This window comes from Struthio camelus, chromosome 2 (genome assembly GCF_040807025.1).
Source record: "Struthio camelus isolate bStrCam1 chromosome 2, bStrCam1.hap1, whole genome shotgun sequence".
NCBI classification, from domain to species: Eukaryota; Metazoa; Chordata; class Aves; order Struthioniformes; family Struthionidae; genus Struthio; species Struthio camelus.
Window position 1 is genome coordinate 864,865 of NC_090943.1, and position 27,989 is coordinate 892,853.

At 60.9% G+C, this 27,989-nt stretch overlaps 2 protein-coding genes across 16 annotated transcripts; one reads left to right on the forward strand and one right to left on the reverse strand.

Moving 5' to 3' along the window:
• Window positions 1-893: 893 nt before the first annotated feature.
• Window positions 894-14,925, reverse strand: LOC104143148 (zinc finger protein 184-like). Its single transcript, XM_068934269.1, has 10 exons — window positions 14,814-14,925; window positions 13,146-13,272; window positions 11,646-11,759; window positions 11,161-11,292; window positions 10,930-11,064; window positions 9,507-10,380; window positions 5,392-5,947; window positions 4,653-4,779; window positions 3,521-3,640; window positions 894-2,444 (listed from the first exon to the last, which is right to left on the reverse strand). The coding sequence occupies exons 1-10, from the start codon at window positions 14,901-14,903 to the stop codon at window positions 1,384-1,386; spliced, it is 3,336 nt and encodes a 1,111-aa protein (XP_068790370.1). The 5' UTR covers window positions 14,904-14,925; the 3' UTR covers window positions 894-1,383.
• On the forward strand, window positions 13,272-27,567 carry LOC104143147 (zinc finger protein 777-like). Of its 15 annotated transcripts, none has more exons than XR_011139471.1 (8): window positions 15,224-15,271; window positions 18,187-18,588; window positions 19,955-20,081; window positions 21,041-21,154; window positions 21,344-21,460; window positions 21,726-21,839; window positions 24,036-26,004; window positions 26,910-27,567. XR_011139471.1 is itself a non-coding variant. In XM_068933911.1 (7 exons), exons 2-7 carry the CDS (start codon window positions 18,202-18,204, stop codon window positions 24,956-24,958), a joined length of 1,785 nt encoding a protein of 594 aa, XP_068790012.1. In that variant the 5' UTR covers window positions 13,272-13,396; window positions 18,187-18,201; the 3' UTR covers window positions 24,959-27,567. The 15 variants fall into 15 exon arrangements, 13 of the variants coding, with proteins under 13 accessions (XP_068790012.1, XP_068790011.1, XP_068790010.1 ...); XR_011139469.1 differs by having other exon boundaries at window positions 15,231-15,271; window positions 18,083-18,588; window positions 21,341-21,460; XM_068933911.1 differs by lacking the exon at window positions 15,224-15,271 and adding an exon at window positions 13,272-13,396 and having other exon boundaries at window positions 21,341-21,460; window positions 24,036-27,567.
• Window positions 27,568-27,989: the final 422 nt, after the last annotated feature.

Here is a 27,989-nt window from a genome sequence, read left to right on the forward strand (position 1 = left end):
GGAGCCTGTGCTGCTCTCGGGGGGGGGGGGGGGGGTGCGTGCTCTTCCCTCAACCCAGCATCAGCACAGCTGCACCCCCCCCCCCCCCCAGGGCCAGCAACATGTCTTAAGGCTGAAGGGGGCCGAGCGGGGTCACCAGCCCCCGGGGTTACTGCAGCCTTGTGCAGCGGGACCCAGTGCCACCCTGGGGTGGTGCCAGCAGGCGCTGGAGAGGCTGCGCCCACCAGGCCGGGGGGGGCTGTGGGGGAGCTGGGGCAGAGCCAGCAGCCCCCGGGGAGGTGGCAGGGTGCAAATACACCCTGAACCCTGGCCCAGGCACCCTGGCAAGGGCACCTGGAGTCCCAGCCTGGTGGGCTAAGGAAAGGCTTTTGACCCTGGGACAGCAGGGCGCTCTCTCACTCTCGGGGTGTCTCTGTCGTGGTGGGCAGCGCGTCCCGCCCGGGAGCGCTGCCTCCTCGCGCTTTTCCTCCCTCCCTGAGCAGGGGCAGCACCCAGCTGGCTCCTGCTCTGGGCGTGCTAGCGGTACGAAGAGAACGGACCCCCCCCCCCCGCCAAGTCACCGGTGCACCCTGGGCACGGCAGGACAGCAAACACCGAGCAGCTGCCAGGGGCCCCTGCATGGACCAGGGGACTCTGCTCGTGGCCCCGATCGCCGTGCGAGCAGGGACACTCTGGCCCCACTGGGTCAAGCCGCCTGTTCTGGTCACAGCCCCTCGGCTTGCAGGAGGGCAGGGAAGGGGGCCCCGCGCTGCCCCACCAGGCTCCTGTACTCGAACCCCGGGCACAGCAGACGTGCAGGGGCAGCAAGGCTCGTGCAGGGGGGTTGCAGGCACTGCCCCAAGAACCTGCCCCCCTGCCCCCGCAGACCTCCCAGAGTGCAACAGGAGACCACATCACCTCAAACTTTTATCCAAACTTCTTCCCCGTTTGTCTGACGGACCCAGCTGTTGCCCACAACAACAGCTTTTCCTAGGGCCGCTGAACACCCCCAGACGCTCTCATAGCTGGTCGTAGTTGGGTAACCCTGAGTTCAGCTGCACCACTCCCCACGCCACCGTACTGAACACGCAGCAGCTGCTCTTCAGCTGAATCCCCCTTTCATAAGGCAGCAGCACAACATGACTTGGCCCCTGTTGCCAAACCTCCTCTGCTTTGTCTTGGGCCAGTCTGCCGCGCGTTTCTCTCCCTGGGCAGCACGTTGGATACCCTCCGTCCTTGTCTTGCAAGGCAGCGTCCAGGGAGAGCCAGGCAGTGCTGCGGTGAGCTCTGCGGCTTCGCAGCACCAGCTGCGTTTGCATGTGGTGCGTCCTGACACCACAAACCGCTGCATTTCTGCGGAGCAGCCTGCAATCTCGCTGCTCCTTCCCTTCTCCAGCCCTTGTGCTACGGATTGTCCTGGGTCAAGCCCTTGCAGGGGCTGGTCTCCAGCTCCTGGTGGTGGTTCAGCAAGCTGGTCCCAGGAAAGCTGGCAACTGCGTGGACCTTCTGGTGGTGGTTCAGAGACTGCCGGTGCCGGAAACTCTTGCTGCAGCCGGTGCACTGGAAGGGCCGCTGCTGCGTGTGCCGGCGCTGGTGCTCCTCCAAGGATGCCTGCTGGGGGAAGCTCTCTGCACACTCGATGCAGCGGTAGAGCCTCTCCCCGGCCGCGCTGGCCCGTGCAGGCCGGCCTGTCCACCCGCCCCGCAGCTGCACCCCGTGGATGCGCTGGTGCTTCTGGAGGTGATGTTTCTGGATGAAGCCCTTGCCGCAGGCCGAGCAGCGGTAGGGGCGCTCCCCGGTGTGGATGCGGTAGTGCTTGTTGAGGTTGGACTTCTCGTTGAAGCTCTTCCCGCAGGCAGGGCACTGGAAGGGGCGCTCGCCCGTGTGCAGGCGCTGGTGCCGCAGCAGCGCGGCGTGGTGGGCCAGGCTCTTCCCGCAGGCGGCGCAGATGAACGACCCGTTGTTCTTCCTCGTGTGGCTCTGCTGGCGCACCAGGAGGTTCCGCTTCAGCCGGATGCTCTTCCAGCCCAGCGGGAACATGCGGGGCTCTTCCCCCGCAGCACACGGCCGATCCTCTTCCAAGCTGGGCTGTGCCAAGGCAGCTTCTGCGTTGGTTTCCTCTCCCAGCTGGATTCCCTGGGGCAAGGCGAACTGCTGCTCAGTCCCAACACTGTGCGCGTGCTCTGCTGGGAAAGCCAAGGCTGGAGCAGGGCGAGCTTCCGCCGGGACAAGCAGGGGCTTGAATTCAGGCTGGGCAGCGTGATGTTTGCAGAGCTCCCCTAGGCCGTCTCCTGTTCCCTTCCGCTCATCCGAGCCAGAGTGACTCTCCCAAGGCACTGACTGCTCTTGGCTCAGGGGAGCCTCCTCTTCCAGTCTTACTGAGGACGTTCGTGGCAGAGCCAGGATTTCAGGTCTTTCCTCCGGTGGCTGCTGCTCCTCTGTCTTGATCACGATCTTCTCACCTGCTGAGAGACAGCAATTCATTCCCAGCAAAGGAAAGCTCTCAAATGCCAACAGCCCCAATTCAGGAGGAGTTGCTGAGCTTCCTCTGTAGCACGTTGGCAAGACAACCCAGAAATGTGCCGTTAGAAAGTGAGCAGAAAGATTTTTACCATGACCAAAGAAGGAGAAGGATACATGAGGTTAAGGGGTCTTTGGCATGTTGTTTTTTTTTTGGGGGGGGGGGGTGGTAATCTGGTTATCTTGTTGAACTTCAGGGTCACCCAATGTCCTGACAGTGCGATACTCTTAAAGAAGCCAAAACAGAAGAATATGAAGGCAAAGGTGAGGCTGCAGAGTCATTTGTCCTAGAAGGAGTCTTTGTCAGAAATGGCAAAGTTTAGGTGGGTCAGTCCGGGAAACAGGATCAAAACAAAGCCTTCCAGGAGCAGAAATGAGCGTCTGTCTGCAGGTGAACAGCCGCAGAGCCACACTCGCATGCGAAGTCTGGCCACAGACATCCCAACCTCCCTCCAGAGTTTTCCACTCTCTTTGGCAAGTAGGTTGTTCTAGGCTTAAAGATTTGGTCTTAAAAGTTTTAAAGAGGCCCCCTCCCCCCAAAAAAAAAAATCCGAACAGCTTGTGTCCCTGTGCAAGACTGGAAATGACAGGGCTCTGATGCGTTGTTGGAGACACTGCCACTGTCTCTGGTGGGACAGGCACAGGCACTGGCTGCGCTGGGCCCTCTCTGCAGGGAACTGCTGAAGGCTATGAAGCAGGGTCCTCAGTGAGCAATGTCTAACTTCCATCTCACTTTGGGCAGGTACCAGAGGTGCGTGAGCAACAGCAAAGCAGGCACATTCAGCCTAAACCCTGCTCGGCTCAGACGGGATGCTCTCCTCTGCCCTAGGAGAGGAGCATTCAGTGTGGACCCTTCTAGATTTCTTTCTCTCTAAGGTGTTTTCTCCTCAATTCTTAATTCCCACTCAACCGTCTAATGGGACCCTTAACCACCTCCTGGCATTCATTTTGGCTTGCTTCTTAATGCTCTTTCCCAGCAATTGCTGCTGCGCAGGAGCATGTGGCGGCTGTTGTAACTCACCAGAGCCGAGGTGCCCAGGGACGGCTCCCTTCTCCAGCAGCCCCTGAGTCCTGGGACCCGACTCCTCCTCGTCTTCACCTGACGACGGCAGAGTGGGTTTGGAGCTGGTGTCACCCGGTCCTAGGAAGGAGGAAGCGGTTGTATGAACGGCTGACGCTGAGGATTGGCACCAACCCCCTTTGTGGCACGAGACAATGATAAAGGGCTGCTCCTGCACAGCCGGAGCCGTGGGATGCTTGGCAGGGTCCCGGGTTCCCAAAGCAGTGGCTTGGGTTTCCCATGACAGTCAGAGCGACCAGGCAGCTAAACCAGGCAAATGATTTCAGTTACCCCAAAAGAGTCAACTGTCAGGCACTCATCCTTTGAAATCTCAGCCATAAATAATTAGCGCTAAAATTTAGGACTGTCCAAAGCAAGTCCCTACGAGGCGGTAAATATAGAGCCCACGTCCTGGGAAACACTGACAAAGGCCTGACGCAGGAAAGCAGGTTGCAGGACACCGCATAAGCGCTTCACTTGAAATCCATGCTGTGTACGGTCCCGAACACGCGGGAAGGGCTCCCGTCTCTAGTCCAGAAGACGCTGTGCTAACTCCTGGCACTCCGGCGGGACGCCCAGTCCTCCTGAAACGTTCCTGCCGGGGCGAGATCTAAGAACTGGCTTGAGCATTTACACTGTCTGCACCCAGCTTTTGCGAACCAACCTCACGGGAGACTTCCCAAAGACCAGATCACGGGTCATGGAGAGCAGCACGCAGAGCTTGGGCCTGTACGTGGCCGCCAGTGCTAACGAACACCAGCAACGATTGCTCACAGGGGCAAGGCCTCGCACTGCAAGCGCCAAAGTCAGGGCTGGCAGAGGGCCACATCCCGATAGTGCCTGAGGACTCTCTACCCTTACTGACATCACTGCTGGGGCTGTGCGTTTGCAAGGTGAGATTTTCTCCAGATGCGCAGGCTGAGCATGAAGTAAACCTGTCACCCATGACCAAGGAGCACCAAACCTTAAACGTAAAAAGGCTTCATCTCTCACTACCTCTTCTCCGCCAGCCTTCCACCCAACAGCCTACAAACAGCCTTGAGCTCGATTCAACCCAAAAGTTTCCGAAAGGCGAGCAGAGACTGATCCTCACCAAGAGAGACCACAGCCTCGTAACTCCCCTTCATCGCAACCTTGAAGAGCTCCTTCTGCCGGTTGTCCAAGCTCCCCCACTCCTGCTCAGGCAAACTGATCGCTTCGTCCTCACAAGCTGCTGGGACCTGAAACCCCAGAAGACGCTTCTTAGCGCTTCCCCACGTCGTTCGCCTCCCACACGAGAAATCCCCACCGCTCCCACGATGCCCGCAGAAAGCCAGACGAGGAAAATAAAACGTAGGTGTCTCTTCCCCTCCAGAGCTCCCAGAGAAAAGAGCCGTTGGCAGACACTGAACTCAGGGACCAATCTCCAAACTGCAGAATGAGGCTCCCTCCTTCTTGCTCGGTTGTTTCCCTCCACCCACAGCTCCCATCGCTGATAGATCCGCAAGCACCCATCCTTCCCTTTATCCACGCAAGCCGCTTCTAACGCGGGAGGACGACAGAGGGGAAGGAAGCCCTCTCTAGGAGCGAGGCTACTAGCTGGGACCTAAAAAGACTGCAAACGCTCAGGGTTTTCCTGTTTCGTTCCTCCTGTTCGTTGGGGACAGGAAAGAGCAGAAAGCTCTAGCTCTCACCGCAGCCCCAGCGCGCCAGCCCAGGGCCACCGCTCGAGGCGCAGCAGGGCTGGAGGAGCTGAGCGTCCCCGCCACTCTGGCCTGCCTCCTCCCCCCCGAGGAGCCAGCGCTGCTACCAGCCCTGCACGCTGCCGCCCGGCGCTCCTGCGACGCCGTTACCTTGGGCATGTCCCCGTTGGGGCCCAGGGTGGGTCGCAGGGGCCAGCAGCTCCTGTTCTGCAGCTGACGCTCCACGTTCTCCAGGCGCCGCGTGTTCTCCTGGACGAGGGAGGCCAGCGCGGCCCACTTCCTCTCCAGCTGGCCGCCGAACTCCAGCACCGCTTTCTCTAGGTCCGTGATCTTCTTCTCGGCCGTCTCCGCTCGTCCCTCAAGGCTCAGCAGCCTCAGGGCTTGCGATTCCACCTTCCTCTCCACGGCCTGGACGGCAGCCACCACCGTCCACAGGGAGATCTCGGGCACCTGCGGCTGCTTGTCCCCCTCGGGCACAGGGATGGCGACGTGGCCAGGGGGCTGCGGTGGCACCTGCTGCCAGGGCTCCGGCCCCCAGTCGGGCTCCTGCGAGCAGAGACGGGGGGGGGAAAGGAGAGGCGCTACGCGACACGGCAGCTGCAGGGGCCGGCGGGCCCGTGGCGGGGGCCGCTGGGAGCAGGTCGGCGCCCCAGCGCTCCAGCCGGCAGGGCCGGGGGGCGTGAGGGGCTGGGGGGGCCGGTGGGTGCTGGGAGGGGCTGGGGTGGGTGTGGGGGTGCTAGGTGCTGAGGGGGCTGGTGGGGCCTGTGGGTGCTGAGGGAGGATGAGGGGTGGGGGGTGCTGGGGGGGGCTGGTGGGTGGGGGGAGCCGGTGGGGGGGGGGTACTGGGGGAGCCGGTGGGTGCTGGGGGGGCCAGAGGAGCAGGGGGGTGCTGGGGGGGCCAGGGGTGGGGGAGGCGGTGCTGGGGGGGTACTGGGGGAGCCGGGGGGTGCTGGGGGGGCCGGGGGTGGGGGGGGGCGGTGCTGGGGGGGTACTGGGGGAGCCGGGGGGTGCTGGGGGGGCCGGGGGGTGGGGGGCCCCGGTGCTGGGGGGGTACTGGGGGAGCCGGGGGGCGCTGGGGGGGCCGGGGGGTGGGGGGTGCCGGTGCTGGGGGGGTACTGGGGGAGCCGGGGGGTGCTGGGGGGGCCGGGGGGGCCGGGGGGTGGGGGGCCCCGGTGCTGGGGGGGTACTGGGGGAGCCGGGGGGCGCTGGGGGGGCCGGGGGGTGGGGGGCCCCGGTGCTGGGGGGGTACTGGGGGAGCCGGGGGGCGCTGGGGGGGCCGGGGGGTGGGGGGTGCCGGTGCTGGGGGGGTACTGGGGGAGCCGGAGGGTGCTGGGGGGGCCGGGGGGTGGGGGGCCCCAGTGCTGGGGGGGTACTGGGGGAGCCGGGGGGCGCTGGGGGGGCCGGTGCTGGGGGGTGCTGGGGGGTGCCGGTGCTGGGGGGGCCAGAAGAGCCGGGGGGTGCTGGGGGGGCCGGGGGTGGGGGGTGCCGGTGCTGGGGGGGCTGGTGGGGCCTGTGGGTGCTGAGGGAGGATGAGGGGTGGGGGGTGCTGGGGGGGGCTGGTGGGTGGGGGGTGCCGGTGGTGGGGGGGCTGGTGGGGCCTGTGGGTGCTGAGGGAGGATGAGGGGTGGGGGGTGCTGGGGGGGGCTGGTGGGTGGGGGGTGCCGGTGGTGGGGGGCTGGGGGGTGCTGGGGGGGCCGGTGGGTGGAGGGTGCCGGTGCTGGGGGGGTACTGGGGGAGCCGGGGGGTGCTGGGGGGGCCGGGGGGTGGGGGGTGCTGGTACTGGGGGGGTACTGGGGGAGCTGGGGGGCGCTGGGGGGGCCGGGGGGTGGGGGGCCCCGGTGCTGGGGGGGCCAGAGGAGCCGGGGGGTGCTGGGGGGGCCGGGGGGGCGCTCGGTGCCAGGGGGGGCTGCGGGGTGCTGCGGGGTGCTGGGGGGGGCCGGTGGGGCTCGGGCAGCGCCCCCGGCCGCCGCTGGCTCCGCGCCCCCCGGCGGAGCCGCCGCGTCCCCCCGCCGGGCCGGGCCGGGCCTGCCGCCCCCACGGCGGCGCTACCGGCTTCCGCCGAGCCCCGGCCCCAGCCCCGGCCCCGGCGGGAGGAGGAAGAAGAGGAGGAGGAAGAGGAGGAGGAGCCGCCGCCGCCGCCCCGCGCCCCGGTACCTGAGCGGGGCCCCAGCGGGCCATGGCCGCCCCGCGCCGCCGCCGCCGCCCCGCAGCGCCCCCTGCCGGCTCCGCCCCCCGCCGCCCCTGCCGGCTCCGCCCCCTGCCGGCTCCGCCCCCCGCCGCTCCGCCCCGCCCCGCTCCTGACGGCTCCGCCCCTGACGGCTCCGCCCCTGCCGCTCCGCTCCGCCCCCCGCCAGCTCCGCCCTGCTGCCCCGCCCCTGTCGGCTCCGCCCCCCGCCGCCCCCCCTCGCCCCCCGCCGGCCGGGCGGACCGCGCCCCGCGGCAGCACCGCCCTCCCCCCCGGCCCCGGCCCGGCTCCCCCCGCCCCCCTAGTCACAAGGTTCCCAAGTTGCCCCCTCGCTCCAGCTCTTCCGGCCCCGGGTTCCCCTCCAGCCCCTGTTCTCCCTAGTCTAAGCTTCCCCCAGCCCTAGGTTCCCCAGCCCCCCGCTCCCCCAGGGCTCCAGTCCCCCCCAGTCCTGTATCCCTCTCGTCCCAGTTTCCCCCAGCCCAAGCTTCCCTGGCCCCCTGTTCCCCTAGTCCGAGGGCTCCAGTTCCCCCCAGTCCCCACCAGCCCCACTTCCCCCTGCTCCCAGTTTCCCCCAGCCCCAACTTCCCCGGCCCCCCTGTTCCCCCAGTCTCCAGGGCTCCAGCTCCCCCCAGTCCCAGCTGCCCCCAGTCCCCCCACTCAAGCTTCCCCGGCCCCCCAGCCCCAGCCCAGCCCGGGTGGATGCAGCCCCCGCCAGGCCTGCAGTCCCCCATCGCTGCCCAGGACACCCCCTGCCCACCCCCCGGGGACAGCACGCCAGCCAAGACACGGCCACAGGACGCGAGCGGCTCCTGCGCTTTATTCCAGCCCGTTACATCCCAGCAAACGCTGCCAGCTCCGCCTGGGACCCGCCGCAGCCCCAGCGTCGCCTCGCAGCCCCCCTTACTCGCTCGCAGCCAGACACGTCGCTTCCGTGCCGATCCTCAGACCTCCACTTGTCAGCTTCCCCCGGCCCCGTCACGCGGGGGCTGCAGTTGGGCTGAACATCGGTCCCTCCCTGAGCAGGGCAACGCCTACGGCTGCAGCACCCGCTTGGCCCCGCTGGCCAAGTAACTACCCAAAAGAGCGAGAGGAGCACGGTCCGGAAGAGCCGCTGCCTGTTCAAGGGAAAGGACCCAGCGGCACAGGCCTTCAGCGGCGCCGAGAAAAGGCACACGGGGAGTTCAAGGCAGCGACCCGCTGACCTAGTTGTTCTAGGATCCCCTTCCTGAGATTACCTTCCTACAAAGCCCAGCCTCACCGTCCCCTAAGCCTGTGCCCTTGAAGGCCTTCAGCCTCAGCTCCAGCGCTCACCCTGCCCTGAGAACGCTCTAGTCTTACTTCAGCATCATTTTTATCCAAACGTATTTTCCCCCGTTAGCTACCCAGCTCCTCAGCTCTAAAAGGACCACTCACTCCCCCACCTAATTTCACATGTAACGCATGCCTCCCAGAGCGGTGGGAAGACCAAGGTGACCTTTCCAGGGCACAGAGTCCCCCCCATCCCGCACCCCAATGCCGGGACCTGCCCCGCGCAGCCTACGGGGAACAGCCGCACAGGGAGGCGAGGCTACCGCAGCGGGCTTCAGCCCGGCGCTTGCCAACGATGACCAAAGGAAGCAGTTTTCAGCCGTCAGGAGCAACCTGGTTTCTACGGCCATCTATTTATGCTCTCTAATAAAGGGAAGAGACCTTCAACTAAACATCGCCCTCTTCCTCTCCCGCAGTGCTTCTGCCCACTGCAGCTGCTCTTCCATCGCTCGGATGTGAGGAGCGACCCACAGGCATGGACGGCGTGTCCGGCACTGGGTGGGCTGAGCTCGGTGTAGCATCCCATGCTCCAGCCATGCTATCATGGTTTGTCCAACCCAGTCACACAAGCGGTTGAGGAGGGAGAAAGAAGAAGGTAAGATAGCAGCTGTAAGAGGTAAGACACCTCCTGACTTTGCCCTGTTCCTCTAAACTCGGCATCCCATGCCCTCCTCTCACCCCCCTCTTCCGCTACGCCGTCTACTTCATGTGAACGCGTTTGTGCTCAAACAGGTGCTGCTGACAGAGCTAACTCTTCTCACGCTCACTGCACTAGTATGGCCTTTCCCTCCTTGCGTGGATCTTCCGGTGGACAACCAGGTGGTGGTGCCGCTTGAAGGCTTTCTGGCACTCAGTGCACTGATACGGCCTCTCACCCGTGTGGATTCGGTGGTGGCGGACAAAATCAGAGGCCCAGGCAAAGCTCCTGTCGCAGCAGGGACACAGGATGAGGTGATGGTCTGTGTGCATCCTCTGGTGGAGGATCAGAAAGCTCTGGCTGGAGAAGTTCTCCATGCACTCACTACACGTATATATCATTTTCCCAGGAGGCAGCGGGTACCTATTGGGGCCGGACTTCTCCCACTCGGCAACGGTGCCCTTGTTTTGGGCAACGGACTGTGCGGCAGGGCACTGTGCCAAGCCGGAGCATTCCTCGGCATCAGAGGGCAGGCAGGACCCCTTGGTTGCCCAGATATGCAGATGACGTTGGATTTTTTTCTTGGATTTGAAGCTCCTGCCACAGTGCGCGCAGATGTATGGCACCCAGCTGGCATGGCTCCTCTGGTGGATGATGAGATTTATCTTCAGCAGAAAGTTCTTCCCACACGCATGGCACGTATAGAATTTCTCCCGAGTGGAGCTTCGCTGGCAGGCTGCAGTCCTGCCCACGCAGGAGCTTTCCACCAGGTTCCCCAGGGAAGTAACTGAGCGGCTTGGATCTGCATGTGCCGTTGCTTTGCAAAGACCTGCTACGTCCTCCTTACCCGGATCTTCAGGAACATCTTCCACTGGATCCTGGCCACCTTTCCCTGAATCTTTCACGTCCTCCTCTTCCAGCCTCTTCAACGGCATTTCAGGCGTTGGCAGCTTTTCTGCAGCAACCTCCACTTGCTGTATCGCTGCTGCAATCCCCACCACAGCATCTGCTGGAAATTTTACAGAACCAAATGTCATTCTTCCACTCAGTTTTGAGGACAAAGCATAAAGATCAAGGGGCTCTCCTCCTGCCTCCTTCCCTCTCGTCCCCCCGCTAGCCAGCAAGCTGGTGCAAATCTCTGAATTGCTCTTCTCTTCCAGCTCAGTGTTCTCATACCCGAACTGCAGGAAAGGGCACAACTACAGCTCGTCATCGTAGACACCCCAAGGGTGATTTGAAACAACAAATGCCACTTACGTAGGATGGGGAGAGTCCAACAGACTTTAGTAGGATGGAGAGAGTCCAACATAGATTAGGGGCTCAGCCTTCAAACAAAATAACCAAGTGAGCTGGTTCACACTATGCCATGCCTTACTCCTTAGAGTTTCAAGGCTGGCAACAGCATTCACTGTCCAAACCCATTTGTAGCCCATCTGGATCACGTAAAAATCCTGTCCTGAAAGCCCTGGGCCCTGCAGAAACCTCCTGCTGCTCTCTGAGCATGCCACCATCCCCTGGGACTGCAGAACCCACCAAAGAGGGATGAAGGACCCTGTACCTGCTGCAGGGGGAGGAGATGGAGACTGGTTCGGATTCACCACTTCATGCGAGCACACGGAGAGAGGTTGGGAAGGGGAAGGGGTTGGTTGACTGACATCCACTGCAACAGGAAGGACTCCATGAGGGGTGTGTGCTGTGAAAGCAGAAACACTGATTATGACACTGGATTAGACACGGCCAAGGAGGGTCCCAAGACCCCTCACACAGGCTGGATTTGCCAGCCACTCACATGCACAACAGTCTGGTGGGTCTCCTGGGCTCCTGTTTTCCTCCAAGTCTCCGCAATTCCCCTCACAAGACTCTTTCTCCGTTTCCACCCGCAGCAGAGCATCATTGCTTACGCTGCTAGGACAGTCCAGCTCTGGGGAGAAAAAGGACACTCTGCTTTACCAGCAGCCAGCCAGGAATGCAAAGGAGCAAGTGCAGGCATGGGGGGACGGCGGGTCCCCTCTTCCCAGGTTCACAGCGCCTCAGGAGACGCAGAGCACAATCCCTGCGGCATACGCATTACCACAGGAGCTGCTGTACCAAGGGAGCGTTTCCAGGCTGTTGATGTGTCCCAGCACATGTTCCCCCATCATCTCTCAGCACAGACTGTTCACAGCCATCACAGAAGACACCTCAATCCCTGCGGCTGAGGGCAGGGATCTCAATTGTCCTTTTAAGTGGAGAGGAGCCAGGATCCTGGCACGGAAGAAACGCAGCGTCACTCACCTGTGGGTGGATCCACAGGCACGTCTACTCTCTCCAAGTCTGACTGCGCTGGCACGCATGGCTCTTCCCCGTTTTCAATCCGACATAAGAGGTCAGGCTTGCATAGGGCACAGTCTGTTCAAGGGCAAGACAGACAGCAGGGGCAAGATGTGACAGTATCTCTGACGGTGCACCCATAGCCTTTTGCATGCACTCTCAGGACAGAGCCCAGTCCCTGCCCAGAAAAACTTCATCTCCAAACAGAACAGTGTCAATGCCAGCACACGGGCAGTTATGCGACACAGACAGGGACCAGCAGGCAGGAGTCCTGGAGGGAGAATCTGAGAAGAATCTTCTGACACAGGCAAAAAGAAAAAAAAAAAAAGCAGTAATAACTACCAGAAAATCCATCCCTGCTCCATCTAGGGAAAGTTCTCATTATATAAACCACCTGTCTACCAGAAATTCACCCTACAGGTGGGAAAATACAGGTTCTGAAGCACAGGAAGAGAGCTGCAAGTCTCCTGATTGAGACCCTATTCGCTCACGTAACAGCTCTGCCTCCCTCCACTTCTGCAGTCTGCCTCGCTACATTTACGTGCTCCAAACTACCACCACCTACCGCTCATCACTAGCCACGAGTTCAGCTAGTCTGAAAGCAAAGCGAGGATCGTCATCCAGTAAAGATGAGGATAAAAGACTCTGACTCGCCCACCTGTGACAAGAGCCACTGCCATAAGGAAGACACTAGTTCCCCGACCTGCTCTGGGATTACACAGAACAGTGAGCGTGCAGCCCCGGCGGGGCTGAACGGGGTGCTGTCCTGCAACTAGCCGAACTCCAAACCTTTTATACGTACGCATGTCCCTAAAGAGAAAAACACCACCGAAGGCAAGTCCTGAAAAACGCCCCATTTGGGAGACCTGGTTTACACCGCTTCCTACAGGCGGGCAGGTCTGCAACAAACTCCAAGGCAGGGCAAAGCGACGTTTTCAGGTCAGGACACCTCAGTGCCACCCCCAGCTCCGCAGCAGGTTCCAAACAGGGCTCTTTTCAGCAGGATTTCTGCTGCGGGTTCCTGGCTTTTTGGAAAGCTCGTCTCCAGGTGTGAGCGGCACGCATTTGGGAATGAGCCAGAGGCACTCCAAACGCTGCCCCACGAGACCTCCTCCCCGCCACGAGGGTACGACTAGCCACGCTGCGTGAAGAGGGACGCACAGCACGCCCGCCACGCCGAAAGGAACCCACACGAGGCTCTAGACAGACGCGACACGGGATTTCTGCAACGATGGCTCAGGGGACTCAGTGTACCTGTTCTCCACGAGGAGAGGACACCGAGCACTTACGACACCCACCGAGCGCATCTGGCAACCTCCGCTCACTTTCAGAGGGGACAAGAAATTGAGCAGATGGTTTGAGGGCTGGAGATGCCAGTGAAACGCAAAGGGGCAGGAAAACAACCCCGAGAGAGCTTCCCCGGCGGCAACTGCTGCTGCCAAAGCACTGCAAGCGGAGTCCTACACAGGGCAACCAGCATCTCGTAGTTCCCCTGCATCACGCTCCCGTACAGCTCCTTCTGCCAGTCGTCCAGGCTCGCCCACTCCTGCTCGCTGAAGCGCACCGCGACGTCCTCGAAGGTCACCGGCACCTGGGACCACAGGGGCCGCGCTCAGCGCCGCGGCGGGGGCAGCTCCCCCCGCCCCAGCCGGGGGCGTGCAGCAGCAACCGGGGAGCCCCAAGCGGCCCCCGCAGCCCAAACACCCCCTCCCCACGTAAGCAAACGCCAAGCCTCAGTCACTCGCAGCCCCCCCCCCCCACAGCGGCCCCCCACGGCCACAGAAACGGCCCCCAAGCCTCAAGGTGCCCCCAAAACAGCTCCCTGCCCCCACGCAGCTCTCGTCACCCGCAGCCCCCCCACCCCCAAAACAGCCCCCCAGGCTCAACCCCACGCCCCGCAGCCCCCTACGTGCCACCCCAGCCTCCCACAGCCTCACTCCCAGCCCCCCTCACAGCTGTCAGCCCCCACGAACACCCCCACAGCCCCCCAACTGCCACCCCAGCCCCCACAGCCCCACCTGCCACCTCAGCCCCCCCACAGCCCCACACCCTCACTCCCAGCCCCTTACAGCCCCCCCAACAGCCACCCACAACCCCACACCCTCACTCCCAGCCCCCCACAGCCCCCTCAACAGCCACCCACAGCCCCCCCACAGCCCCCCACCCTCACTCCCAGCCCCCCACAGCCCCCCCAACAGCCGCCCCACAGCCCCCCCTCTCTCCCAGCCCCCCACAGCCCCCCCCAACAGCCACCCCAGCCCCCACAACCCCACACCCTCACTCCCAGGCCCCCACAGCCCGCCCACAGCCCCACACCCTCACTCTCAGGTCCCCATAGCCCACCCACAGCCCCACACCCTCACTCCCAGCCCCCCACAGCCCACCCATAGCCCACCCACAGCCCCACACCCTCACTCCCAGCCCCCCACAGCCCCCCCAACAGACATCTCAGCCCCCCCACAGCCCCACGCCCTCACTCCCAGCCCCCCACAGCCCCCCCAACAGACATCTCAGCCCCCCCACAGCCCCCACCCTCACTCCCAGCCCCCCACAGCCCCCCCAACAGCCACCTCAGCCCCCCCACAGCCCCCACCCTCACTCCCAGCCCCCCACAGCCCCCCCAACAGCCACCTCAGCCCCCCCACAGCCCCACGCCCTCACTCCCAGCCCCCCACAGCCCCCCCACAGCCCCACACCCTCACTCCCAGCCCTTTACAGCCCCCCCAACAGCCACCCACAACCCCACACCCTCACTCCCAGCCCCCCACAGCCCCCTCAACAGCCACCCCAACAGCCCCCACAACCCCCCACCCTCACTCCCAGCCCCCCACAGCCCCCCCAACTGCCACCTCAGCCCCCCCACAGCCCCACGCCCTCACTCCCAGCCCCCCAACAGCCCCCCACAGCCCCACACCCTGACTCCCAGCCCCCCACAGCCCCCCCAACAGCCATCTCAGCCCCCCCACAGCCCCACACTCTCACTTCCAGCCCCCCCACAGCCCCCCCAACAGCCACCTCAGCCCCCCCACAGCCCCACACCCTCACTTCCAGCCCCCCCACAGCCCCCCACCCTCACTCCCTGCCCCCCCCGGCCCCACAGGCGCCCCCGGACCGGGCCGGGCCGGGCCGTACCGGGAGCAGCGGCGGGGCCCAGGCGCAGCCAGGCCGCAGCGCCGCCTCCTCCCGCTCCAGCCCCTCGCGGCGGCCTCGCGGCTCCGCCATGACCGCTCCGGGGCGGCCCCGCGCCCCCGCCCGCCCCCGCCCGCCGCCGCCACAGCGCCCCCCGCCGGCCGGGCGGCACCGCCAGCGGCCCTGCAGGGCCGAGCACCGCCGCGACAGCCCCGCCGGCGGCAGCCGGGCTCGGCGCTGCCCTGCGCAGCCCCCCCCGGAGCCCCGCGGGCCGGCGGCGGCGGCGGAGCCCCCGCGGGGCCCGGGCAGCCGCCGGCAGGGAGCGGGCGGCGCGGCCGCCGGCCGCCAGGGGGCGCCGTGGTGCTGCCGGGCGGCGGGAGGCGGCGGCGGGCGCCCCCTGGCGGCGCGGCGGCCGCGCGGCGCCCCGGGGCGGCTCTGGCGGCGGCCGGCGGCAGGCGCAGGTAGGCCCGGGCGGCGGCGGGAGGCGGGAGGCGGGGGGGTCCCGGCACCTCTCGCCGCCGCAGCGGGCTCCGCGGCAGGAGGGCTCCAACCGGCGGCCCGGGCCGGGCGGGATGGGCCCGGGCTGGCGGACGCCTCGCGCGTGGGGAAGGGGCCCGGCCCGGTGTGCGGCCCCCGCCCCCCCCAACACACACACACACGGGGCAGGGCCTATCCCGGCCCCCCCACGTGCGGGGAAGGGCCCTAACCTGGTGTACGGACCCCCACGGGCCGGGTCGGGCCTGTCCCGGCCCCCCCACGTACGGGGAAGGGCCCTGGCCTGGTGTCCCGACCCCCACGGGCCAGGTCGGGCCTGTCCCAGCCGCCCCACGCACGGAGCAGGGCCCACCCGGCCACCCCCCACGCGCGGGGAAGGACCCTGGCCTCGTGTCCCGACCCCCACGGGCCGGGTCGGGCCTGTCCCGGCTGCCCCACGCACGGAGCAGGGCCCACCCGGCCACCCCCCACGTGCGGGGAAGGGCCCTAACCTGGTGTCCCGACCCCCACGGGCCGGGTCGGGCCTGTCCCGGCCCCCCCACGCGCGGGGAAGGGCCCTGGCCTCGTGTACGGACCCCCACGGGCCAGGTCGGGCCTGTCCCAGCCCCCCCACGTACGGGGAAGGGCCCACCCGGCCACCCCCCACGTGCGGGGAAGGGCCCTAACCTGGTGTACGGACCCCCACGGGCCAGGTCGGGCCTGTCCCGGCCCCCCCACGCGCGGGGAAGGGCCCTGGCCTCGTGTACGGACCCCCACGGGCCAGGTCGGGCCTGTCCCAGCCCCCCCACATACGGGGAAGGGCCCACCCGGCCACCCCCCACGTGCGGGGAAGGGCCCTAACCTGGTGTACGGACCCCCACGGGCCAGGTCGGGCCTGTCCCAGCCGCCCCACGTACGGGGAAGGGCCCACCCGGCCACCCCCCACGTGCGGGGAAGGGCCCTAACCTGGTGTACGGACCCCCACGGGCCAGGTCGGGCCTGTCCCAGCCCCCCCACGTGCGGGGAAGGGCCCTGGCCTGGTGTCCCGACCCCCACGGGCCAGGTCGGGCCTATCCCGGCCCCCCCACGCACGGAGCAGGGCCCACCCGGCCACCCCCCACGTGCGGGGAAGGGCCCTAACCTGGTGTACGGACCCCCACGGGCCAGGTCGGGCCTGTCCCGGCTACCCCACGCACGGAGCAGGGCCCACCCGGCCACCCCCCACATGCGGGGAAGGGCCCTAACCTGGTGTACGGACCCCCACGGGCCGGGTCGGGCCTGTCCCAGCCGCCCCACGTGCGGGGAAGGGCCCTGGCCTGGTGTCCCGACCCCCACGGGCCAGGTCGGGCCTGTCCCAGCCGCCCCACGCACGGAGCAGGGCCCACCCGGCCACCCCCCACGCGCGGGGAAGGGCCCTGGCCTCGTGTACGGACCCCCACGGGCCGGGTCGGGCCTGTCCCAGCCGCCCCACGTACGGGGAAGGGCCCACCCGGCCACCCCCCACGTGCGGGGAAGGGCCCTAACCTGGTGTACGGACCCCCACGGGCCAGGTCGGGCCTGTCCCAGCCCCCCCACGTACGGGGAAGGGCCCTGGCCTGGTGTCCCGACCCCCACGGGCCAGGTCGGGCCTATCCCGGCCCCCCCACGCACGGAGCAGGGCCCACCCGGCCACCCCCCACATGCGGGGAAGGGCCCTAACCTGGTGTACGGACCCCCACGGGCCAGGTCGGGCCTGTCCCGGCTACCCCACGCACGGAGCAGGGCCCACCGGGCCACCCCCCGGGTGGGGAAGGGCCCTAACCTGGTGTACGGACCCCCACGGGCCAGGTCGGGCCTGTCCCGGCTACCCCACGCACGGAGCAGGGCCCACCCGGCCACCCCCCACATGCGGGGAAGGGCCCTAACCTGGTGTACGGACCCCCACGGGCCGGGTCGGGCCTGTCCCAGCCGCCCCACGTGCGGGGAAGGGCCCTGGCCTGGTGTCCCGACCCCCACGGGCCAGGTCGGGCCTGTCCCAGCCGCCCCACGCACGGAGCAGGGCCCACCCGGCCACCCCCCACATGCGGGGAAGGGCCCTAACCTGGTGTCCCGACCCCCACGGGCCGGGTCGGACCTGTTCCGGCCACCCCACGCACGGAGCAGGGCCCACCGGGCCACCCCCCGGGTGGGGAAGGGCCCTAACCTGGTGTACGGACCCCCACGGGCCGGGTCGGGCCTGTCCCAGCCCCCCCACGTACGGGGAAGGGCCCTGGCCTGGTGTCCCGACCCCCACGGGCTGGGTCAGACCTGTCCCGGCCGCCCCACGCATGGAGCAGGGCTCACTCGGCCGCCCCACGCGTGGGGAAGGGCCTATCCCGGCCACCCCACGCACGGAGCAGGGCCCACTCGGCCACCCCACGTGTGGAGAAGGGCCCACCCGGCCGCCCCACGCGTGGGGAAGGGCCTATCCCGGCCGCCCCACGCACGGAGCAGGGCCCGCTCGGCCTCCTCATGCATAAGGAAGGGCCTGTCCCAGCTGCCCCACACCAGGGAAGGGCCCTGGCCTGGTGTCCCGACCCCCCCGGGCGGGGAAGGACCCATCCCAGCGGCTGGGCTCGGTGGAGACCTCTGGAGACCTCCAGCAGGGTGCCCTAGAGCAGGCTGCCCGGACCGTGCCCAGGCGGCGTTTGAACGTCTCCGCGGATGGAGACATCCCAGTCGCCCCGCGCGCCGGGAAGGACCTGTCCTGGCCCGCGGCAGCGCGCCGGCTGCCTCCACGCTGGGTGTTTCCTGACCTCATCTTCCCTTTTACAATCAAGCAGCCGCGGGGACGGGCCGGGCCGGGTGGCCGAAGCCGTGCTGAAGCCACTGGGGCGTGAGGGTTGGAGCTGCCACCGAGGCCTCTCCCTGTCCTCGCACGCAGGCTCAGGAGTGGGAAATGGACTCCCCGTGCTCGGCGAGTTTCCGCTGCCCCGTCCTGCCAGAACAAGCTTGCGCCAAAAGCATGAGGTCGAGCAGCGCGAGCATCTCCCTGTGGACGGTGGTGGCGGCCGTTCAGGCCGTGGAGAGGAGGGTGGAGTCGCACGCCTCGCGGCTGCTGAACCTGGAGCGGAGGACGGTGACAACCGAAAAGAAGTATTTCGACTGTGAGAAAACTGTGGTGGATTTTGGTAACCAGATGGAGAGCAAATTGGCCGTGCTGGGCACCCTGATCCAGGAGTACGGGCAGCTCCAGCGGCGCCTGGAGAACATGGAGAACCTGCTGAAGAACAGGAACTTCTGGATCCTGCGGCGGCAGCCGGGCACCCGGGGCGAGGTCCCCAAGGTAACAAATGGCTATGCATGCTTTTGGGGAGGGACAGCAAGGGTGTCACCTGGGCCTTGTTTACTGAGCCGACTACGGTGCGGTGCTGAACGGATGCGCCGCTGCTAACAAAGGAAGGTTTGGAAAAGGGCTTTTCAAACAGCCTGTGCGGGTTTCAGAAACTCAGATTTTTACTTTTTCGCATACATCAGCTGCAGTATTTGCTTGTGGAGACTGCGAGCGCTACACATCAAATCCTCGTTGAGACGAGGGGGTTGAGATCTCCAAATAAACCTCTCTCAGTTCAAGCGCTCCCTGAGACAACCGTTTAGTTCCAGGGGATCCTATTACCTTTATAAATGACCATAGAAGCGTCGGCCTGGAAGGGACCTCAGGATCTGCTCCTGTGTCCCCATGTTCTAAGCAGCCTCTGTTACCCTGACCTCATCCCTGAGATTTTTATCAAGCCCATTGGAAAACCTGGCAGTGGCATCGGACCTGCGGCCTTCTCGGGCTCCCTCTTCCAGTGCTCCGCGACTCTTACACCTTACTGTTTCTAGGATCTGACTTCAATCATTTCTGCTGCAAATTAAGCAGATAATTCTCTGCTTATACTTAATCAACAAATCACACATTCTACCTTGTTAACAGCAAAACATAATTCATTTGTTGCTTTCTCACAGAGCCTGTTTCCTCAACCTCATCCTGAAACGGGCTACCCAAAGGAGACCTCTTGCAGTAGCCGAGCCTCTGCAAGGGCCAACTCTCAAAATTAATGCTACCATTGTGCTCTCACAGTAATTCTCCCACACAAGTGGCAGCCTTCTCCCACTTATCTTTAAATATTTAATGAACTCTGCAGAAACAGCTTAACTTCTAATTGCTTCTTGCAGAATTGCTGTCACGTGGCATCAACAAGTATCGAGTAAGTGAACTGTTTGTTCACATATATAGATTTAATTGTATATTATCATAAAAGGACAAATTCGTACATTTTATGTTGAGTAGTAGATTCTTACCCTTAAACAATTACAGTGAAGTAAATGAACTGCCTTTATAATCAGCTAAGGCTCTGCATAAGGAGATGTAAGAATATTCTGGAATTCGCAGTAGGCTTTCCAATAATTAGCACAAATAAACAAAGTTATTTAAACTGAAGGTCTGAGCCATTCCTCTCTCTCCTGTTTTGTACTCTCTTTGTATTATGCCTGAGTAGAAAATATTCCCAGGCAGGACTTTTTTCTCCCTTCGGTACTTAATACACTTCTGGAAATGGTGGAAGTAATAAATAAAAGTTAGAAACTTTCTTCTTCTCAACGCTCTAAGGATGGCAGGGCCAGCTGACATACCAGACAAGGTGCTGACTTTGTAACTTTTATGCTTACAGGTCGCAACGGCCTTTGGAAATGACACTGCTTCCTTTTCTGAGCGAGAGTGGGAGAATCCAGAAGAAGAGCAGAAAGAGCTGTACAAAAATGTGATGAAAGGGAACTATGAGTCTCTGATCTCTTTGGGTAGATATCACTTTTTCAGTCATTTATTGGTGCTTCTGGACTAACTCTGTTTTGGGGACTTTTTCTCATAGCTGGGAACCAAAGTTGTAGAAACTCGTAGAGGTCTGTGTTCCTTGCTGATGCCAGCCTGGAGCACGGTGCACATAATATCCCATCCCTCGGGATCCAGTGTTTGCTGGATGTGGATACTGGTTGCAGTTAACCTCAGTGTTACATCCAGACACCCCCTCCACTCCGTGTTGTGTACTGTGCCTCGCGCAGTCTGCAGGCTCATTCCCTTAGGCCCACGGATTTTTCTCAGATGGGATGGGGTTGGCTGTCAGTGGCAGAAGCTGCCATCTCCTGGGGGGCTCTGCAGAGGGCTCTCCATGCTATTAAATGTTTGCACCACCTGCACTATGGAACAGGTCTGGGGAAGAAGAAACACCGCCAACAGCAAAGAGTTTACAGGAAGTACGGAGATGTCTACAGCACTAGAGGCCTGCACATGCTCTTGATGTACAGTCGGTTCTGTTCACATCAGTCTGTTCATCATCAGTCTGATGGTCTGTAGACAGTCGGAGCCTCTGAGCATCTAGAAGTAGGTGCTCGGGTGACTGCCTGGATTAAAGACATTAAAACAAGCTTTGGAAGTTCAGGAAAGGCCAGCCCCCTTCCCTGGGCTTTAGGGATGTAGGGAACGGTTATGCCAAGCTGGTTTCCATTTCTGCCCCAAGAACTGGGAGTTAAATAGCCATCCCCAGTGGGGCTTGGTTTGGTAATTCTGGTCTTTCTGCACAGCGAGGTACAGCTGAGCCCCAGCAGTGTTGGCAGGGGAGCATTCCTCCCCACGGGTACAGCAGAATCCGCTCACCCCAGCAGGCCTGTGTTTCTCCAGGCTTTTTTCATCCCCTGGCACAAACAGCAATGAGGGCGGTTTGATGCAGCATGGAAACTTTAACATCTGTATTCCTCAACAGACTATGCAATCTCCAAACCTGACCTCCTGTCCCAAATTGAGAGAGGAGAAGCACCCTGCGGTGGGAACCAGGTGGACTCGGGAGAAAGAGACATTCCTGCAGAACCAAGCGCAGGCAAGAGATGAATTACGAGTTTATCCTCGGGTGTAATGTTTGTGTATTGTCGTCACCAGAGGGTGTCAAAAGGTGATAGTCCTGATTTGCTACGGATGGAGCTTGTCAGATCTTTCTGAGCAGGAGGTTCAGGGGGAATAAGAGAGTGTTAGAAAAAAACGTAATGGGCTTGATTTTTCCCATTAGCAGAGTCTCTGGCATTTACGTGTGATGTGAGCAGCCAGGACAACGGAGAAGGAGCGCCGTGCCTGAGAGGACAGGATGACCCGCAGGAGAGAAGGAATACGCTGGCTGAACCCAGAACTGGTGAGTGTTGTTCTGAAAGAGCGTGCTCGGACATGTCTGTCGGGGAGGGCACTGTCCTGAGACACGATCACCTGAGGGATAAGAGGGAAACTGCTTCCCTAGAGAGCTGAGTAAAGCTCCCGGAAAGAGAACAGGAGTAGGAGACACCAAAAAGAGGTTGTATATAAAAGCAGTGTAACTGGGTGCAAACCTTGGCACACCAAGGGAAGAGCCAGATGGTGTTGTGATATCCAGTAAAGAAACCTGGGTTTCCTCTTTACATTAGCAGACTACGCCATTCCAGAGCCAAGCTTTCCATGCGTTGTGAAGCAAGAGGAAGAGCCGTGCGTGGAGGAGCGCGGAGCCACGGAGGTTGCAGAATTTGCAGAGCTCAGTGTGGGTGAGTTCTGAGCAGGTTCAGGCTGTACAGACGGAGAAAAGGTGGAGAGCTGGTGCCACACAAAGGCCTTCACATTTCCACTGTGCGACAGCATATGCTAAGCTGTGGGGACTCAGCAGAGGCAGGTGGGAGAGTGGAGAAAGGACAAGAACCACACTGAGGTTGGGAAGGAGAGGAGAAAGCTTAGGAACAGTATTGCTAGTGGAAAGGTTACAGTGCCAGGTAGGCGAAACACTGTGAAGGGCAAGGGAAAGGACAGGAATCCCTGAAAGAAGTCGAACAGAATACAAGGAGTTATTAGGAAAGGAACTGAGAACAGTTTTCAGCATCTTTTCCGAAGACGTTGCTATGCCACAGCGTTGGAAACTTGAATGCAGTTCACTTGATCTTGAAAAGAATAAAGGCAGTCAGTGACACGGTGCAGAGAAGAGCATCAGGAGGGACAGCTTCGGTATCAGGAGAGACTAAATACCGTAGGACTCTAGCCTGAGAAAGGCGTGGCAAAACGGGATACAACGTAAGTCTGCATTCGTGAATGGTGCAGGGTAGGGGCTGTAGGAACAACCCTTTCTCACACTCAAGATCAAGGGAGCACCCAGTGAGACAAGCAGGCATTTACTTTAGACCAAGCAGCAGAGAGTCTGTTACCATACATGCGTAAGCTGTAGAACATAACTGCCATGGGACACAACCAAGGGTGAAAGCAAAATGGGCTCAGAAGGGGTTTGGGCAGATTTGCAGAGGAGACTGTCGTCTCTGGCTCTGATCGTGCTGCGGGGCAGCTGTCCCCAGCATTTGGCAAGGCAATGGCTGCTGCAGAGCACAGCTCTTTTCTGCAGCCCCTTGAGCTTCTGAGCGTCTGGCCCAAGAAGCTCCCTCTTCCTGGTTTATTCTCACGTCCTCCAAAGCTTATGCGCTGCTCCTTTCCTGGAATTTCTTCTGCTTGGCTGAAGCATTCTCAGAAAAGGGAACTGTACTCTAGAGCAGTCCTACCACAGCTACATAATGGCTGGGGTAGTGACCAGTGAGCTGGCATGACTCTTTTGTTCCCAATATTACAGTAATAGTACTTACCTGAGGAGTAGACCATTCCCAGCTCACCGGTCACTCCCTTGTTTTGGGCTTTCTTCCTCACTGTCCGTCCTGGTCTCTGTGTATTCTCTTTGTGATGCATCAGAGGTATTTGTGGGGCTTGGTCAGTTTTTGATGTTATTTCCCTTCTGATCATAAACGTTGGACCCTTTTTGTCATGCCTCTTGTGTCACCTCTGCATGTCCCATTGTCAGTTGCTCCACAGCACTGATGAACTGAGAGACAACACGTTTTAGACAGGAGGCCAATCCCTGGGCTGGCCTGCTAGATTTTGTGCTCACCCTGTCTACAGCTTTCTAAATGGTTGTATGTTACCAGTTGGTGTCCTTGACCTGTGTTTGGTTTTCTACCTGTGCGTTATATTCACATCCAGGTGAGCTGAAGCAAAGTGTTCAGATAGGAGTGAGAGTCAAGAGTAAGTTCCAGACAGTCCTAGCTCAGAGATGAGAAGTAATGAACCCCCAGAGCAGGTCTGCCTCACAGAAGACTGTGGAAGAGGTTTCCTCATAACATATATATCCAAAGCAGTAGCAGGTATGTCTCGGAGTCAGAAACAGCTACTGTTCGTGTGTTCTCTTTAAAGAAGGAAGCTACGTAGATGGGTCCTCACGTCCAGGGCACAGAGGGAAGGTAGATCCCATGGAATGGGCTGGTGCTCTCTGAAGAGTGAGAAATACTGAGTCACTGGTGTGGGAGGGAGGCAGATACCCAGGCTGTATGAACAAAGGAAGCAAAGGGCTACCCCAGGTTCATGAGATATCAGCGCTTAGAGGAAGGAAGATGGCTGGAGACATTCTGGAAACTGTCTGGGGAGTGTTTGAGCCCTACTGTCCTGGAAGGCAGAACTTCTTTCTGCCCCCTCCCTCACAGCTTCTCGCACTCGCTGTTAAGCCAGCTGAAACGGAAGCGTTCTTGTGCTTTTCACTTGTACCCTCTCTCCTTTTAGTCTTTCAGCTAGTTCTGTTGATCTGTGAGTGCAGCTGCCTTTCATGTTCCCTGTGTAAGACAGGTCTGTTTGATTCATGTATGGGGGAAGGAATGGGGGAATTTCGGAAGAGTCTTGTATCTCAGGCCAATGAATGTCCCTTTTGTTGTTGTGTTCAGTTCCAGCAGATGAAGTGCTGACATTCAAAATAGAACAGCTGGACTCTTACGAATCTCTTCACAGCTCAGAGACCCCCAGGACATTATCCAGGGAAGCACAGGAGCTTGTTTTCCAGGGTCCCAGTGAGGAGCTGCCCTTTGATAGTCAGTACAGCTCCCCGGTGCAGCAGAGAAACCAGAGGACAAGTGGGCTGGTACCATCTTCCCCAGAGGAAGGGGGTCTTAGTGAAAGCAACGCTGTCACGTTTTACGGGCAAAGCTGTCCCAGTGAGAGACCTCACACATGTGGTGCCTGTGGGAAGGGCTTCCGGCTAAAGAAGATCCTCACAATGCACCAGCAGAGCCATGGCGCGCTGTGCTGTGGTGAGCACACTGAGCACGACGAGAGCTTCCTGCATCAGCAGCACTTCAAGCTGCAGCAGCAGATCCACGCGGAAGACAGGACCCATGCAGCTGTGGAGCGCACGGAGAGCCTCAAGCAGAACAACAGTGCAAAAGCCCACCCCAGGATCCCAGCCACAGACAAAGCATACAGCAGTCCCAAATGCATGAAAAGCGTCAACACCAACGGCAGCTACAGGCCAAGTCAAAAGAGCCAGCTGCGGGATAAACCTTACAAGTGCAACAAGTGTCAGGAGAGCTTCTCGCAGAAGAAAACGCTCGCCATCCACCAGCGTGTGCATTCGGGCCGGAGTGGAGGGGTCCTGGGTTGCTCGTACTGTGGGAAGACCTTCAGCCACCCCTCCAATCTGATCCGGCATCAGAGGATCCACACTGGAGAGAGGCCATACCAATGCAGCGAGTGCTCAAAGAGCTTCACCCAGAAGCAGCACCTCCTCCAGCACCAGAAGATCCACCTGCGTGAGAGGAACCCTGTGGGTACACAGAACGTGCGAAAGGCACCACTAAACAACTTCTTCTAGGTTGTGCTGGGCTTGCTCGGATCCTGCAGCCCCTGCAGGAGGTGGAAGAAAAGAAAGTCTCTGTCTCTCTGCTGCTCAGCGTTAAAGGTTCTCTGACAATTTAATCCAAAGGTCCATGCAAAGTAGGATTAGGATTCACCCTGGCACCACTGCCCTTTTCTTCCTGGTGTGATGGTATGCCATGGTACCTCCTAGTCAGCCTGAAAATCTCTTGAGAATGAAAGTGTTTAGGACCTCTCCAGGTTTAAAGGAAGCACGTGGAATCAGTTGGTTGAACTGGTTACAGCTAGGTAGAGTTTTTCTGAAGCAGCCGCTCTTTGCCTGGAGTTTCCCTGGCTGCTCCCTGTGCTGAAGTTCTGCTGTGCTCAGTTTCATGGGCGACTTGGAGTTGCATATTCTCAAAAGACTCTTGGCAACTACAGGCGCGCACAAGGTGAGGCCTTGCTGATGGTCTGCTCGGAGGCCGCGTTCACCAAGGAGGGGCAGCCAGTAAGTTCCCTACTCTCTGTATGCCTCAACACAGGCTAAATGACGTTTTCATTGCTGCTACTGCTCAGGAAGCTAGCTAGAAAAAAATAGGTTCAGTTGTTTCTCTAGAGCTTAAAATTGGATTTAGTTTGCTGTAAATGATAATGGTAGGGCCAACTCTGCTCTGAGCTGCTCTGATCTACATCGGGATGTGCACCGTGGGAGACTCTAGACTTGCACTGCAGTAACTACAGGTTGCCCAGCGAGGCTGTGGAGTCTCCTTCCCTGGAGACAGTCAAAACCCGCCTGGACGCGGTCCAGGGCAATGTGCTCCAGGTGACCCTGCTTGAGCAGGGGGGTTGGACTAGATGATCTCCAGAGGTCCCTTCCAACCTTGGCCGTTCTGTGATTCCGTATCCGTGAGGGGAATTTGCTCCATCATCTGTCACTTCTGAACACACCTAAAGGAGATGGCATCAGCCAAATCCTGTTGATACCTCTAAGACAATTCCAGTGGAACTGAATAGGGAAACCACTTGTTAGCCACAGATGGTGCACATCTGTACTCCTGTGCTGAAGTAAGTGTTGGGATAACGGTTTTTCTGGTAGCTGCCTGTACATTAACACTTCAGTTCTGCTTATTTATTGTTTGTTGTCTTTTCCTGTCTTTATCTCCCTTTCTCCCTGGGTAGCCTGTGGTACAGATGCTTTTTGCTCTTGAGGATGAGCTTTCCTTATATCCCAGATGGTTAAAGAAACATTTCCCAGCAACTCAAATTTGTTGAGCGAGTTGCCCAAATATGTTGGGGCTCCTATTGTTACTTGACCAGGTTTAAACCTGCTGTTAGTTCCCGCCATCACTAATCTGTGTTTAGAAACCCCCTCAGTGGCTTCCTGACCCCAAGGTGTCCAGAGGGTGCAGGCAGGGTTGCGGGGGGCTTGTCCCCCCGGGGCAGAGATGTGCACTGACTGCAGCTGGCTGCCGTGGTGGCTGCCCTGAGCCACCAAGAGGCCTCATGGGAGGGGAAGGGCCGGTTGAAGGCTTGTGCTTGAGCGCAGACTGCCTCAGCGCGTTGCTGCGGCATTTAACCAAGGGGACCGTGGGCAGTAACCACTGAGGCAGAGGAGCTGGAGAAGTCAGCCCGTTTCCCAGGCTGTTCCTCCCGGACCTACCTGAAATCTTTTCGACCCACTCCCACTCGGGCTTGTCCCTAGCCAAGCCACACTGGAATGAGATCTGCCCCAGCAGAGCTTGAAGACCGGTCCATGATTGTCGTTGTGCCGTATTGCCTTTTACATGTTTTCCTCTGGAAGCTCGTTTGGCTGAAGAGTGAGGTCTCTTTCCGGGTCCTCGCTGCTCATCCTCGCCTGCCCTGCCGGCAGAGCGTGATGCAGGAGCGCTCCCGTGCTGCTTCGGCCCAGCCGGGGCGGCCAGCTCAGAGCCCCCGCGCTGTTAAACTAACCTGATTTTTGCCCGGAGCAGGCTGGCGGGAGCCTGCGGGAGCTGCTCGGAAGCCGTGCTGTGGGAACTGGCACCGAGCCACGCGCGCGGAACCGTCTTCAGCTGCAGGTGTTTGCTTGGTGACCAACTGCCTGCAGCACCGTCCTCTCATCTTAGTGCTGCTGAGGTCTTTGACTGCACAGCTTCTGCGGGGCGTGAGCAGGTCTGCGTGCGGCAAGCCCGTCTCTGCACACGTTCATTTTCTCAAAGTAATAAGTCCACGAGGACAGAGCGTTTCACGTTCCGTCGCTTCTTAGCGGTCGGTGGCTGCCTGCTACCCTGAAGCAGCGAAAACAGACTAATGTTTCCCCCGTGTTTGTCCAGGTCTGGCAGACGTGCTAAAGGAGGATCTCTTGGCAGTTAGCAGGATAGGGCATCTCATACCTGGACAAGGCGTCGAGGTCCTGCCCAGGAAGCAGATAGACCAGGCAGTTCTTCAGTGGTTTCCTACTGACTCCAGTTGGATTTCTCGCCTCCCTTTTACCCTCCCGTCGCCCAGGCTGTGAGCCCTCCAGGGCAGAGAACTTGTTTGTTTCTATCTGTTTGTAAAACGCCGGTTACATTTGCAGCAGTAGATACTTGATTTTTAATAATAACAGTAACATTAAACTTGAACGGATTAAAGCTGTGAAGTTCTAAATGCTTTCCTTTTTTTTGGTTTTGGTTTTTTTAATCCTCCTGCTGTGCTCTGGGCAAAGCCCTGACCGTGGAGGCCGCCTTGCCCGGAGCGTGGCCTGAGCCGGCAGGGACAGCTCACGCGCGCTGCCAGCAAGCTCCTAGGGAATCGCGTTCTCTCATCTTCCTTGGGAGCAGGAAGTCCCTGTCTTAACACTCACGTTTCCTGCTCAGAGCAAACAGCAGTTTGTAGTATCATGCCTTACTAATGGCAGACAGAGTCTACGCTGAATTAGAAAGAGGAGCGCATGGGTTTTCAGTGTTTTTTCTTTGTTTTTTTTTTAATATTGCAGTGGAACCTAAGCAGAAGAACTGTTGTCAGTGCGCGCATCTGAAATCTGGAGGCGGCCTGAATTGTAATAGCTTCTAAGTATAGCGTGTGAATAA